General features: G+C 39.3%; 1 protein-coding gene across 1 annotated transcript in view; it reads left to right on the top strand.

Moving 5' to 3' along the window:
• The window catches only part of LOC147915739 (protein eyes shut homolog), a 54,799-nt gene that overhangs the window by 35,069 nt on the left and 6,167 nt on the right, over positions 1–13,563 (top strand). The window contains exon 4 of the mRNA XM_087437834.1: positions 12,935–13,096. Within this exon, the coding sequence (XP_087293960.1) occupies positions 12,935–13,096 (162 nt within the window). The remainder of the gene's footprint in view (positions 1–12,934; positions 13,097–13,563) is intronic.

Genomic DNA, 13,563 nt, shown 5'->3' with positions numbered 1-13,563 from the left:
CATTTCATTATAACATGACAGTTTGTACTTTTGAATATGAAATGTTTCTTAGTAACAGTCTTATTAATTTATCCTTGCAAAAAAATCTTTTTTAATTCACTAGGCCCCAGATCGATATTTGACGTAAGTAACTGGCACAGGCATTAACCAGTTTACAAACCCCATCACCCTTCCTCCTCCTACTGGATTCTACAATATCACAGACAGACCAACCCAAATTGGAGAAGAAAGAACCCTCTCAGATTGAAAGAACTCCAAGCTCAACCAATGGCTTGCTTATTTCAAGAAACATTTGATGTATGAAATTTCTCTGTATCACTATACAATTAGGGAAATCATTGGTGTCACTGTAATGGACTCTCCCTCTGATAAATTAAGACATTAGAACTACCACTCTGAGAAAGACACTCCTAGAGATATATTTTGTAAACATAGCTTTGCCTAAACCTGAACAATCGTGATTAAAACAAAAAGACTATTTGTGTTACATGAAACTTAAGATGATTCTTTTTTTCTGCTGATCTTTCTAGACTCTCTTTATTAATCACGTCAGGCTAGGTTGTGATGTAGTAACAAACAATCCCAAAATCTCGGTGGCTTAACAAACAAAAATGCTTTCTCATGCTGTGTGTCAGCAAAGAGGCTCTTCTCAGATGAGGTACTCAGGACCCAGGTGGCCGGAAGCTCCTCCCTGACTGATGCTGCTCCAGTCCCTGCATCTAAAAAAAGGTAATACAGCAAATCATGCCCTGGCTCTGCCCCAGAAGGGATACATGTCACTTCTGCTCACATTTCATTGTCCAGAGCAAATCACAAGGTCACTTCCAACCTCAAAACAGACGGAAAGCGCAATCCTTATGTGCTGAAGAGGAAAGTTGAAATGTTAGATGAGTGGCCTTAATGATTACCACACTCCCCAATCCCAATAAAGACCAGGAGAATATCTTACAAAGGAAATGATTGAGGTCTTTTTAACCCTTTAAGTACCTTTTAAACTTTTTAACCTTGATTGTTAAAAAAAATAAATAAAACCAAGACTATATATCCTGAAATGTTTAACGATCTCTTCATGAAGACTGTCTTTTGAATTTCCTGAGTTTCAACTATGGGATCCTTAACATAAACCTTGGTGAATCATGACCATTACAGAGAGTCTCTCAGAGATCGTCTGGTGCCAAACCATACAGAAGCACCTAAAGAGACTGGAAACAGACCAAGTACATTGGAACATGAGAACAGATCCCCCGAAGGCCTTACACTACGTGACAGTAGCTAGTGGATCATGTCCTATATTAGATTTCCATTCAACTGCAGCCCCAGATTTTGAAATTTCAGCGACATAGATTTTAAGATCAAAGTGACCCTAATCTGCAAATTTGAAGTTAAGTAAAGGTACTTTTAGATGTAGCTTCCTCTTAGATTTATATAAAAATTATAGAATCAGAATATCACAACTCTGAATAAAGACAAAAACACCTTCTCAAGAGAACTCTCACCAGCTTACCTTGCAGCCATTTACTTCCAGGGGACTGTGAGATTTAGAATACAGTCAGGACAGCTGCCACACTGTCCCTGCTCTCGACTCTGAAGCTGTAATTACTCCATGTTACTCTTACCGTGCCTACACCTCCAAATGGGAAATGAATCCACATAACCTCCTGCTGTGGCCTACTGAGCATATTTCCAGCAATAAAATCAGAGAAAGTGCTTCCCTTCTGGTCACATGGAAGCATGTCAGCGTGTGGGCATGGTGAGGAGCTCTGCCTCCAACCGCAGGGCTGGGGCAGGTCAGAGGCCAGGGCAGCCTGACTTAGCCTTAGGGGGCTGGCCAGCAAGGGAAGAACGAGGGTTGTGGGAAGTGGTAATAATTAGCGTTTCATAGCAGACTACAGTTTACCAAGCCCTGTGTAATCTCACTGAATCCTAAGGCACTGAGGTGGACTCTATGATTACCTGTATTTTCTGGGTGAGGAAATGGAGGCTTAGACATGTTAAGCGACTTGTCCTGGATCACTTTCAGTAGCTGGCAGAACAGGCTCCTGAAGGACAGTAATCCAGGCAGTGCAGAACAAGTGACATCAGGGAGGAACATACTACGTACTATAGGAATCTCCGTGAAAGACTCGGCCCTGTGCTGTTCCTTGAAGGAAGGTAGAATTTTGACAGGATAAAGAAAAATCTTCATAAAGAAGAACAAACTCAATGAAGGTACAGAGGTGGGAAAGAATATTTATTTGTCAGTCTGTTGTCTAGTTTGGCAGGTGTGTGTTAGTGTGGATAAAGAGCTAAGAATCTGAAACTGGGAAAGTCAGTTAGGTTCAGAGGTTGGAGATATTTGAGTGTCAGGCTAGGGATTGAATTATGGATTTAATTTGGGAGATTCTACTGCCTATCCCAATGTTTCCATACTTACACTTGGAGGAAAATTATTGAATCAAACTGTGATAAGTTTGTAAATCTGGGCAAATTTTATTTGTTGGTTGGTTTCTTCTTTTGGCCCCATCAGATACCCACCAAACTGACTATTTCTAGCAGCAACGTGCTTTCGTGATCTTCGCTGCACTATTGAAAGAAATTCTGACGTCCTTGCTGATTCATAATCCCAGTTCGATCTGTTCCCACCATCATGTCACAGAGTTTATTTGCTGCATTCCTATGGGCACAGTGCTGTACCCTTCTGAACCATAACTATGGTGTATGTCTCTGTTTACTCAGATCTTCTTTAATGTTTCTCAATAAAGTTTTGTAATTTTCTCCCAAAAGATCTTACATAAATTTTGTGAGAGGAATACATTTTTAATTATGTTTTCTCACTGATATAAAGATAATTAGCATTTTTATATTGAGTTTATTTCTTCTTTTGAATCATACTAATTTTGATATTTTATCTGAAGATTCATTTTTTCCTGTAAACTATCATTTCCTTAAAGAATAATGACAATTTTGTTTCTTCCTTTCCAGTCCTTATACATGTTATTTCTTTTTCTTGCCTTATGGCAGTGACTAAAGTCCTATATAATTCTATATAGAAGTGATCATTGTGGGCACACATCTTCTTCTTGGTTTTAAAGAGAATGTTTTTAACATTTTAGTATTAATTATAACTATTTGCTATTGGTATTTAGTAAACTCCGTTTATTAGGAAACAAAATTCTAGTCCTAATTTGCTAAGAGTTTTCGTCATTAGTGGATGTTGAATTTTATCAACTACTCCTATGTCAACTGAGATAATCATGATTTTTTTCCTCTAGTGTGGTAAATTATGTTGATTGATTTCCTAAAGATAAACTAGACTTGCAACCCTGAGATAAACTCAAGTTGGTTATGACATGTTATCTTTTTTACACATGGAGTTGGATTCTGTTTGATAGACTCTATTTAGAATTTTAATATCTATGTGTGCAAGTGAGATTGCTCTATAATTTTCTTTTCCCACACTATCCTTCAAGGCATCTTCTATCAAGCTTATGCTATTCTCAAAATATGAATTGAATCACTTTCTACATATGTGGAACAGTTTGCATAAGATGAGGACTATTTTTCTTTACATAATTGGTAGAACTTGCTAATATAATCATCTTGGCTTGGTGTGTCCTTGTGGGAAAATTTTGATATCCGATTTGTTGCTTTAAATCTTATAGGTATATTCATGGGTTTTTAAATTTCTTCTTTGTTCAGTTTTGATAAGCCATATTTCTTTAGAAATTCACTGATTTCTCTTAAATCTTCAAATTTATTGCTATACAGTTGTCCATTAGTATCTCTGATTATCTTTTTAATAACTGCAGCATCTGTAGTTAAGTTACTAATTTATAATATAATTTATTTGTTCCTTGAAGAGTTGAACACTGAAGCTTAGGTTTAGCAGGTTTGGCAAATACTCTCAAGAGAAAACCTGGTTTTATCATTATAGTTATTTATTTAGCTTCTATTTCCTTTTATTCACTTTTTTTTCCTCTGAGTATTCTTTCTTTCTTGCCAGATCAATTTATTTTAAAAGATGTTTAAAATAATTCATCCAACATTTCTAGTTGTTTTCATGGTGGGCATGGGGTTAACCACGTTACCTAGTCTGCTATACTGCTGGACACTAAAGTCAACTACTAGATTTATGCTAAGGAAACCCTCCTGACAGGCGTGCACATTAACAACCCTAGAAGAGAGCTGAGTGCTGCGATAGGACGCTGCAAATTCGAACACCGACATTTGCATCCCCAGATTTGAGAGGCCACTACTGCTGGAGCCTGGTCAATGACCGTGAGGGTGGCAGGGGAACACTGATCAAGGAAAACGTCCTTCCGCAATGGGACATTTAGTGCACCAGCCTGTAACCCACTCGACCCCCACTCCCACTAGAACAGCAAGACAAAGGGAGACACGGTAGTCCTTTTTCCCTTTTAAAACTGTACTTGGTCTAAAAAGATGATGATGTATGCCCAGTACCAGAGGAACTCAAAGACAGCTCAACTGATGAATTAAAAATTAAAGTATGCTCGAACCTGAACAAGATATAGAGTATGCACATAAGAAAAAAAGTTATAGTGAAAAAGAAAAGAGAAGCTGCTGAAACATATTTGTAATCCAGGTATTGTTATATTTCACTCTTCAGTGTGTGCTACTTGAGAGCACCTAACCCCTTTCAAAGCCTAAAATGAGATGATGATGATGTGGTGACAAAGGATGCTGCCTCCTGAAGCCTGCAAATCTGTTCACACCACCTCCCCTACTCAAAGTGCAGCCCAGCGGTTTCCACCACCTGCAGACAACCTCCTCCATCGCCGCTGTAGACATCAAAGGGCTAGCGTTCGACTGTGGGCTTTTTGCAGAAGTGTGGAGATGTCTCTTCCTTTTTATGCTGTGTTGGTTTCGAGAGTATTGAGTCAGTACTTCTTTAAACCTCAGTGTCTTCCAGAACCTTTAGTGAAGACGACTCTTCTAGTGTTTTTAATTGTGGCCTCCTCCATTTTCCTATGCTGAATTTGGGTATATGTAACTTGGGAGACAATTGGGCATCAAACTAGCAGACACATCCCATTGGCACGTGTCACACAGCCCACGAAATCGCCTTGCTCTTCCCTGTGACAACCTGGAGGCTTGGTTACTGGGCAAACTTGTCCTCCTGACTCCTTGAGATAAGTAATCCAGGAAACTTCTCAGTCTCTTGTGCAAATAGCTTTCTGGCAGCCACGCCACCATTCCACCAGGTCTGCTCAACAGATATGAAACCCATCGGAAGACACAGATTAGCTTCCAGCTGACCCTCCTGCCAAACTATATTTAACTGCTAACATCCTAATTCTTTCCTGGAAAATCTTAGCCTGTATCAAGTCAGAGGTTATTCAATCACTGTGCAATGAGATATTACATTTGACTCTTTCTGAGGTCTAAGAGTTTCAGCTCAGTCCTCAAAGCTGAGAACAAGAGGTGTCATGGATACCCACAAGTCCAAAAAGAGTTCATGGACAATGAGATTTCACTATACACCTACCGGAAAAACTAAAATTCAAAAATTGGTGACAATACCAAATACTGATGAAAAGGTGGAAAAACTAGATCTCTCACACATTGCTGGCAAGAATGTAAAATGGTACAGCCACTCTAAAAAACAGTTCGGCAGTTTCTTATAAAACTAAAATATTGCTTGTCTCAGAAATCTATGGATTCCCTAAATCAGATGGTGCATCATTGCAATCCACGTGTTTCCACCTCGCTAATCAGCACCTCCTGCTCTCTTTCTCACCAGATCGCACCAGCATGGTGCCAGTCAATGTCGCAGCTGTTAAGCAGTGGTAAATATAAATATCAGGAATTTCTCTGGGGGTCCTGTTTATAATAAACAAGGTCATAAAAGTGATGACCATGAGTGAAGCTTGTGCAATTTAGCAGTCACCTGAATTATTAGCTATCATTCCTCTGGGCAAGCTATCCCTCATGGAACTGCCCCTCACACTTGCCAGCTCTGAGGCTGTCGGCCAGAACCCAGCAGACTGGTTATCCAAGAAGAGAGACGTTGATGTTTTCTTCTTAATTAACCTACATTGATTGATGAAGTCTCCTAAAGGTGATTCACTGTCAGAACAACTTTGTATGAGTCACTGAAAAACCTGGACTTTTCCCAAACTCTACCTCAAAACGAACAACAGAGGAAATACTCTGCAGCTAATTTAGTGATGACAGATATTCCTTCCTGAATCAGAGTTCTGTGCAGGCCTATTTGTAGCGTCTCCCTGTCTTCACAGGCAGACCCACTCACAGCTGAAAGGCATACAACTTTCAGGCCTCTATTCAAGCTGTAAAAATTTAATGTACAAAATCATCATAATTCAGCAATAAAAGGTACCAACTATCTCTGCATTGTTTCAAAAAGTACAATCATTTAAAAATAGATCCTCATCTGTCTTACTATTAAAATAGATCCATCCCCTATCTAAAAACACAGGCCATTGAAATCATTGAACACATAGCTTTGAGTTATAAGAATTTCAAACCAGTGACAGAAATGGGAGGCACCAGCCGATGTGCAGCACAAGCAAGGTATTTGAAAACAAAAGAGTCATTTTAACATCTGGAATACAGAATTTTAATCTAACTAGGACTATGCTTTATTATAAAGTTATTTTTTTGGAATTTTTGTGGTTCTGAAAGTGCTGAAAATTTTCATGTGGCCTTAAGTTCTATAATAAGTAGGTTATGTAGTTTACTTTCTAATTCTTAAAGTAAATATAGTACCATTGAAGGCCAAGGTTAAATCCTCTTGAAGTGGATGTTATGGTACATAATGTGGATCCCCATCCCCCTTTCAGAATGAAGGCACTCGCTCCCTCAACTGTTGGGAATATTGCTTGCAAATGGCTCAAAGCTGAGTCCCTCCCCAGGACTGAAGGGAACTGCCTTGTCCAAGGTTACTCCTCCAGCCTAGCAACAGCCTGGATCCAATGACTGATGTGGAGGCAATGGCGAGAGGGGGCCCTCAAAGGCCTGGCCACCTTGCCTCAATTTGAAATAACTCTGATGGGTCATTCCAGCTCCAGAGATCGCCATGAAATCAGCTATCAACCACTCCCTCCTGCTGCCTTTACTCTCTCACGGCGTTGTTTCCAAGAGCAAATCTTCATCTCAGAGTCTGTTTCCTAGGAAACCCACCCATGAGGAAAAGGATGCAGGAACCAGTTTGAAGGGGCTCCAACTGGCCAAATGAGGAAGAATTTGAGAAACAAAGTAATTACAATAATAATGGATTACAACCCACTGAATAAAAATAATGAAACCATACTGATATAAAGGAAGGAAGGGAAGGAGGGAAGAAGAGAGGAGAGGGGAAAGATCTTCCTTACAGTTATTTATTAGTGGAATTCCAACTAATAACTGTACTAGGAATCTTACGAATAGAGAATCAACAAGTGGCAACCATCTTTGGGGTGATGGATTCCAGCTGGAGTCATCAGTGAAGGTTAATGCTGCTGGTAGGTAGAGGTTGGCTGAGGAACAGGATATTGATCTGATCTTGGAATACCTTTCCACAAAATACAAATTAATTACAAACGGAAAATGGATAATGTAAAGTGCAGAAACCTGTCAAACACAAATATGAGCAGGTGATCAACATCGATATTACCAGTAGTGGGATGGGTCTGCATTGTGTACCTCTTCATATGCACAGCATTCTTTTGTGGTATTCCTGCAAAGATTACATGATTTGAATCTGGTCATGCAGAAACATCAGATGGATCTAAATCGAGGATCATCCTACAGAATGTAAGCAATGTCAGCAAATCTTGTCAAACAAAATCCACTTCTTTTGATTTTTAGTTCAGTGGCCTTTACACATTGTTTCTTGTACATCACTTCTTTGGAAAAGGACTGGCTAGGAGGTCAGCTCTTTTACAACGAGCTCACCCGTGCACAGAGAATTCTTGGCTCTTGCACTGACCCAGAATCAACAATAGTTTCAGCAGAACCCTCCACCTGAGACACAATCCCAGGTCCTTCCTGGTTGGAAACAGAAGGTCCTCTGATCATGCTGCTCTTGACTGATTTCTTCCATTCCTGAGACCCCTCCCAGATGTTCAGTCCAGCCCAGGTAAAGCGATAAAGCCAGACAGGTACCACCACAAAACCTAGTCTGATAGGTGTTTTCTATCTACCTTCTTTATCTGGATCAATATTTCCCACAAACTCTTTCTCAAAAGGGAGATGGTAGAGAAAAGGTTATGCAAGGTGTTAATCTGAATATGATGAAAACATATGAAGACCTGATACCAATAATAGACAAAAAGGACAAACTATTAATTAATTTAAAAAAAAATCATTAGCAATCTGCTTATAAAGCTTTATCCCTACCCCAAACCATTCACAATAATAAGATCCACATGAATTAAAGGCCTATATTGTAATCTCTATAGAAATCGAAATATAATTACGTACAGCTGAAATTTATATAATGTTATAAACCAATGTTACTGCAATAAAAAAAATAAAGGCCTATATATATAAGAAATACAAAATTCTACAATATGAAAAATATAGGAGACTGTATCTATAACTGTGGGCTGAGTAAGGCTTTCTAAAACAAGACACAATAAGTAAAAACCATAATTTAAAAGACCAAGAAGCTGAGTAAGGCTTTCTAAAACAAGACACAATAAGTAAAGACCATAATTTAAAAGACCAAGAAGTTTGCTGAATAAAAAATTAAATTTTTTGAATAACAAACATGCCATAAGAAAACTCAAAGGAAAATGACAGATAAGAGAATGTTTGCAAAATATATAATAAAAAAGGATTAGTATCTAGTATGCATTTTTAAAAACTGCAAATCCAATAGAACAACATGCAACAGACATGAACAGAAAACTCAATAGCCAATATTCACAAAAGAAGCTCAATTTCACTTGCAATCAGTAAAACGCAAATTAAAAATTTAATCCTCTGTGATTGCCTAAAATTAAAAATTTTAATACTTTCAAGTGTGGGTGAGGATATAGATGAGCAGATCTGTCTTCCACTGCAGGCTTGAGTATAAATTGGTACAGACTACCTTTGGAGGGTAGTTTGGTGACACCTATTAACTCTAAAAACGCACATAGACTATGATACAGAGATTCCTTTTCTCACATGTTTACAAGCAGGTAGAATCAAGCATGTTCACTGCAGCAGTATTAGTAATAACAAAATAATTTTAAGCAACCCAACTGTCTATCAATATGGGAGTGATTAAATAAATTGTGGTATAATCAATCCAAGATAAACTATAGCATATCCAGGAGTAAAAGGAGGCCAGTATATCTGGATCTTAATGAACAGAGGAAAGTGGACAAACAGGGCCACCATATTTCCATGCAGGTTGTATGTTGAACATCTCTAGGAGCACTAGTCATATAGACTGAAATGTGAATGACACCCCATGGAGTTGTGCAGTGCACCATCTGCACAACAGTACATGGAGGACCTGCAGATGGGATGATGTTGGGGATTTGACAGGAAACCAAATCACGCAAAGCCTCAGAGGCCATGGTAAAGAATCTGCATTTTATTCTAAGTAAAATCCCTCTGGCAGCTATATGAAATGAATTAGAGGGGGTTAAGAGAAGAAGTAAAAGATTGATCAGGAGTGTATTGTGATGATCTAATCAAGACACGAGAGTGGCCTCAACCTGGATGGTGGCAATGGAAATGGAAAGCTGTGAACAGATATAAATACATCATGCGATAGAATCTACAAGATCTGCTGATACATTATGCTGGAAAAGGTAGAGGAAATGTTGGAGAGGGTGCAATCAAGATTACTACCAGTTTTCTGTGTGGAGCCCTGAATTGACAGTGGGTGCATTTACTGATCTGAGGAAGGCTGGGGGAGGGAAAAACTTCCAGCAGTACAATTTCTAACATGTTAAGATTGATGTGACTTAGAAGCAACCAAGATGTCCTTTAGTAAGTGAATGGATAAATAAGCTGTGGAATACAATGGAATATTATATATTATTCAGCATTAAAAAGAAATGGGCTATCAAGCCACGAAGACATGAAGGAACCTTAAATGCATATTACTAACAGAAAAAAGCCAACCTGAAAAGGCTACGTGCTGTGTGATTCTAACTATGTGACCTGCTGGAAAAGGCAAAATTATGGAGACAGTAAAAATATCAGTGGCTGTCAGGGGTCGGGGTTGGGGTTGGGGGGAGGGAGGGACAACTAGGTGAAACACAGAGGATTTTTACGACAGTAAAAAGAGTCTGTATGATACTATAATGGTAGATACATGTCATTATACATTTGTCAAAAATCCACATAATCTACACCAAGAATGAACCCTAATGTAACCATGGACTTCGAATGATGATGATCTGTCAACACAGGTTCATCAACTGGAACAAATGTACAACTCTGGTGCAGGATGTTGGTAGTGAGCGAGGCTGCGGAGTGGGGGAGGAGGGGAGTCCATGGAAACTCTGCACTTTCTGTTCAGTTTTGCTGTGAACCTAAAACTTCTCTGAAAAATAAAATCTATTTTAAAAAATACCATGTAAGTATTTAAAAGAAGCAATAGGCAAAATATGCTAACATCAGAGTTCATGAAGATAAATTATTGAGTGATAAAATTAAGTATATTATGCATAGTTTATATATAATACGATTTCACTTATGTGAAATAAATCAGCTACTAGATATACACACACATTAATTGCATGTGCACCAAAAAATAAAGTCTGGCTATATATTCAATAAACTGTTAACAGTGGTTCCTGGGAATTAACAGAGGACAAAGAACAATGGAATTTCATCTTTTTACTTTACATTCTTCTCCATTGTTTAAATGTCCTATAATGAACATGTACTACTACACTTACAAAAACAATTTCAAAAGGACGCTCACTTTTTTTTTTTTTTTTGTGAGAAGATCAGCCCTGAGCTAACATCCAATGACAATTCTCTTTTTGCTGAGGAAGATTGGCCCTGAGCTAACATCCATGCCCATCTTCCTCCACTTTACATGGGACGCCGCCACAGCACGGCCTGACAAGCGGTGTGTGGGTGCTCGCCCGGGATCCGAGCCGGCGAACCTGGGCCGCCGCAGCGGGGGAGCGCGCACTTAACCGCTTGCACCGCCAGGCCGGCCCCAAAAGGACACCCACTCTTTAAACCATCCTTGTATTTGTAAAATAAACTTTAATTCACTGTCTATGAAAATATGGTCCAAATAGCACCTATGTCAGAAACACCTAGGTAGGTGTTTATTAAAAATATACTTTCCATGGGCGGGCCTGGTGGCGTAGTGGTTAAGTGCCTGCACCCCACTGTGGCGGCCCAGGGTCCGGATCTCCGGCACACACCAATGCACTGGTTGTCAGGCCGTGCTGTGGCGGCGGCCCATATAAAGTGGAGGAAGATGGGCACGGATGTTAGCCCAGGGTCGGTCTTCCTCAGCAAAAAGAGGAGGATTGGCAGATGTTAGCTCAGGGCTGATCTTCCTCACAAAAAAAAAATGTGTATATATATATACTTCCTAGAGCCCCTCTCATCTTTCACGAGTCAGACCCTCTAGGAGTGAGGTAGAGGACTTCACACTCTGAGCAACCACACCAGGTGCTTCCAACCTCTAGCATTCTGAATTGCAGTAAGTCACAATGAATGATGTAGTTGCTTAAAAATCAGCAAATGCCAACACTTTCTGGACAAACAGCTCCCAGTTGCCTGTCAATCTAAACGTGAAAGACAACAGTCAGTACAGGCCTGGTCCAAAGGGAGAAAAGGCGGGCCGGCCCCGAGGCTGAGCGGTTAAGTGCGCGCGCTCCGCTGCTGGTGGCCCGGGTTCGGATCCCGGACGCGCACGGACGCGCCGCTTCCAGGGCCCTGCTGAGGCCGCGTCCCACGTACAGCGACTGGAAGGATGTGCAGCTGTGGCACACAACTATCTCCTGGGGCTTTTGGGGAAATAAATAAATAAATAAAATTATTAAAAAAAACAACAATGGGCAAAAAGGCAAAATAACTAGGTTAATGGCTCAAGACATGTGGTGAACCAGCACACACTCGAAGAAGCACTGTCACATTATAAAATGAGGAATAAAGAAGAAATACAGATTCCATAAAGAGATTTAAAACTGTCAAATGTTAGAACGTTCCTTCTTCCTCTCATAATTCCCCTCTGGTCAGTTATATGCAGAAGCAACAAGAAGTATCTGGGGGTTAGCTCAGGGCTGGTCTTCCTCAGCCAAGAAAAAAAAAAAAGAGAGAAGAGGATTGGCATGGATGTTAGCTCAGGGCTGATCTTCCTCAAAAAAAAAAAAAAGAAGTATCTGGGGGTCTGTAAACTTATATAATGATTCTACTTCAATTCACCCTGAAATGAATTTTCTCATGCTTAACATGAAGCGAATCTCAGGAGTTAGCACTTTCTGAAGAGATATGGACCTAAATTATTGTCAAGTAAACTGACATTTATTTCCATTTATATAATCACTAAAAATGTATCTTGACTTGATTACACTCTATATTTCAATCACAAATGTAGAAACTGAAGAATAATTGATATAGTGAGGCCTTCTCTCTCTCACTAGCTGAATCATCTTTTTGAAAGCATTATTAATGTAAGGCATTCCCAAGAACCTCACATTCCTGAGATAAGAGTCAGACATTCTCGGAATCCCTACATCTAATGCCTCTCTATAATGCAGTGTAGAGCAGAGGGTCTGTGCCACACAGTACCAGCCAAACGGAGCAGAGTTACCAGGAGAAATAGGGGCTTTTCAATAATTGGCCCCATTACCAAAAGCCTACAGTTAGGATTAGAACAGAGTGAGTTACCATGTACAATGTGTTCAGCTAGGAGCAACTCTTGGAAGATAAGGTAAGTTCTTAAAGGAAAAAATTACGTGTTTACTGCATTTATGAGCAACACTGTTTTTGAAACTTGGGTTTTTGTTTTGTTTTCTAGCTTTATCTATAAGTGATCCGTCTTTCAGAAGCCATGAATTATCCTGGATGTCTTTTTCTTCCTTTCGTATTCGAAAAAAGACACACATTCAGTTGCAGTTTCGGCCTCTTTCTGCAAACGGCATCCTATTTTATGTTGCACAGCACTTAAAAGCACAATCAGGTAATGTTGCCAGGATTTTTGCAGGAAAAAAAAATCTTAATGAATTCCTAATAGCCTATTAAGTAATGTGTGATGGACTATTTTTATTTTTTTAAGACACCTAGCCTATAAAATATGCAAACACTTGAACGTTTATGTTCTATTGTCACTGGCAGTGTAAGTTCATGAGTTGACTCCCTAAAGACAAATGTTAATAAAATAGCAAAAGCTTTGTTAGAATTAAAGTTAGCAAAATCCAACTATAGTGTATGCTCAACTTTATAACAATCCCATCAAAAAAGAGGCTGAAGCCATGCATAATAGTCCAATGTCAAAAGGGACAAAATAAGTATGCAAAAGATAAAGGAAGGCATGGCTGATATATTTCCAGTAAATTCATCCACACTTATAGCTCCAAAATATTTTCTTTAAGTTGTTCTATCATCTAAATAGTAAACCCAGGGGGCTGGCCCGGTGGCACAAGCAGT

The sequence above is a fragment of the Ceratotherium simum genome, chromosome 13 (assembly GCF_057802395.1).
Source record: "Ceratotherium simum simum isolate JZ-2026a chromosome 13, ASM5780239v1, whole genome shotgun sequence".
NCBI lineage: Eukaryota > Metazoa > Chordata > Mammalia > Perissodactyla > Rhinocerotidae > Ceratotherium > Ceratotherium simum.
Note: the sequence above shows the minus strand (reverse complement) of the source record. Positions and strands in the feature narration are given on the sequence as shown.